The sequence below is a fragment of the Dipodomys ordii genome, unplaced genomic scaffold (genome assembly GCF_000151885.1).
Source record: "Dipodomys ordii isolate 6190 unplaced genomic scaffold, Dord_2.0 Scaffold11, whole genome shotgun sequence".
Taxonomy (NCBI): Eukaryota; Metazoa; Chordata; class Mammalia; order Rodentia; family Heteromyidae; genus Dipodomys; species Dipodomys ordii.
This window is the reverse complement of record NW_012267227.1, coordinates 15,583,662-15,585,406: the sequence shown is the minus strand read 5'-3', so window position 1 is coordinate 15,585,406 and position 1,745 is coordinate 15,583,662. Positions and strand designations below refer to the sequence as shown.

At 57.9% G+C, this 1,745-nt stretch overlaps 1 protein-coding gene across 1 annotated transcript in view; it reads right to left on the bottom strand.

Annotated features, from left to right (window-relative positions):
- Positions 1–1,745, bottom strand: part of Strc (stereocilin) — a 27,607-nt gene extending 25,862 nt beyond the window's left edge. Inside the window, exons 1-3 of the mRNA XM_013009980.1 lie at positions 1,672–1,745; positions 446–1,231; positions 332–356 (exon numbers count right to left, since the gene is read on the bottom strand). Of these exons, the coding sequence (XP_012865434.1) occupies positions 332–356; positions 446–1,231; positions 1,672–1,723 (863 nt within the window). The 5' untranslated portion in view covers positions 1,724–1,745. The remainder of the gene's footprint in view (positions 1–331; positions 357–445; positions 1,232–1,671) is intronic.

The following is a 1,745-nucleotide window of genomic DNA, read 5'->3' as shown; positions in this document are numbered from 1 at the left end:
GCATGCAAGGCAAGCGCTCTACCACTGAGCCACCTTCCCAGCCCTCAAACCATTTGATTCTTTACGACAGCTCTGCATTAGCTAATAGGACCACACTGGTTTTACAAATGGGGAAACTGAGGCATAGAAAAAGCGCATGTGATGCTCCCAAGGAGGCAAGGCTAGAGTGAAAGGGAGCTGGGACGCCAACCCAGAGTCACACTTGGAAATGACTAAGCCATGCTCCTCCCGCCACTGTTCTCCTTGGCTCTGAAGGCTGATGTCTTCAGCTTTCCACCTCCACATTTCCCAGGCTCAACCCCTCAGAATCCTTACAACCCCTGCTACTTACCACAGCAGCAGCTGCCGAAGGTTACCTAGAAGGAAAAGAAGACCGGGAAAGAGAAGGCCCAACTCCTGCCTTCTCTCCCTGCTGCCTCCCAGCCCCAGCCCTGGCAGCGCTCACCTCCCTGACACTGCCCAGTGGCATCAGGCTCTGGCTGGCCCAGAAGGGAAAAGACTTCGTCCTGGAGGGAGTGAGTGATACGAAGCAGCCCCTCCTGGAAAGCAGCATAGAGGGGGGCCCCCACTGTGCGTAGCAGACCACCCCAAAGGGCCTCATCAGAGCCCAGCTCCCCTGTTGGGGTAAGCAAGCCCAGCAGACCCTGCAGCAGATGGGGGCCTGGCTCCCTTCCATCGAGACCTGTGGCATTGATGAGGTCCACACCGGGCTGCACCTGCACCAGGGCCTGCCAGCGTGTGCCCTCTAACAGCAGCAGCAGAGAAGGCAACCAGTCAGCAGCGAGGACACAGTCCGAGGGCCCGTCGCGGGTGCACGGGGGCCGTGTAGGGGCAGGAGGCCCCCCAGGCACTAAGGCTCCCAGCAGCACCTCCACCAGTCCACCTAGCACAGCTGCCTGGTGCACCAAGAAGTCCCGGGGAGTTTGCTCCTGGCCCAGCAGTGCCAGCACATCCCCCAGTAGCCCTAGCATTGGCTCCCAGTCTGGGCTGCCTCTTAGTGTCACTAGAAAATCATGGAGGCGGAGGGCAGGGGGCTGGAGAGGTGGGGGCTCTCCCACTGGTCCCTCCCCCGTCCTCCCCCGCTCAAAGGAAGAGGAAATGTTGGCCAAGAAGGCAGAGAACCGAGAGCGGCTGAGAGAACCCTGAGGAGACTGGTCCAGAGAAGAGAGGAATGACTTCAGGAGGGAGAGACCATGATCCAGGGACTGAGGCCCAGGAGGGGCTAGAGTCACTGTAAAGAGAGAAGCCGGAGGTCACAACAAGGGAGGAACCTAGAAGCCCCTGAGCACATTTCCCTGCCTGCATCTGAGGAGGAAGTCAGGCCATGGACGGCGAGTTCAGCCCCTTTCATCAGGGGCAGGAGGTCTTGGCCTGCTTTCTTCATCCTCATTCTAACCCAGAGCATCATCTCTGCCCCTCTATTCCTTATCCCTTTAGCTGTTATCTAACTGGCTAACTTCTACTTTATTAGTATACTTTGAGACGAGGTCTCACTATGTAGCCCAGGGTGATTGCAAACTTGCAGTCCTCCTGCTTTCGCCTCCCAAGGGTTGGGATGGCAGGTGTGCACTGGCACATCTGGCTAACCTCCACATTCTTAAGTCTCTTTCAATCAAACCCCTCCCCCGCCCACCCACCCTTCTCCCCAGCCTTGCTCACTGTTCTTCTTACCTGCACAGGTCAGCAGCAGCAACAACAGCATGGGCCAGAAGCTCAGAGCCATGTTTCCAGGTGCACGCTGGTTC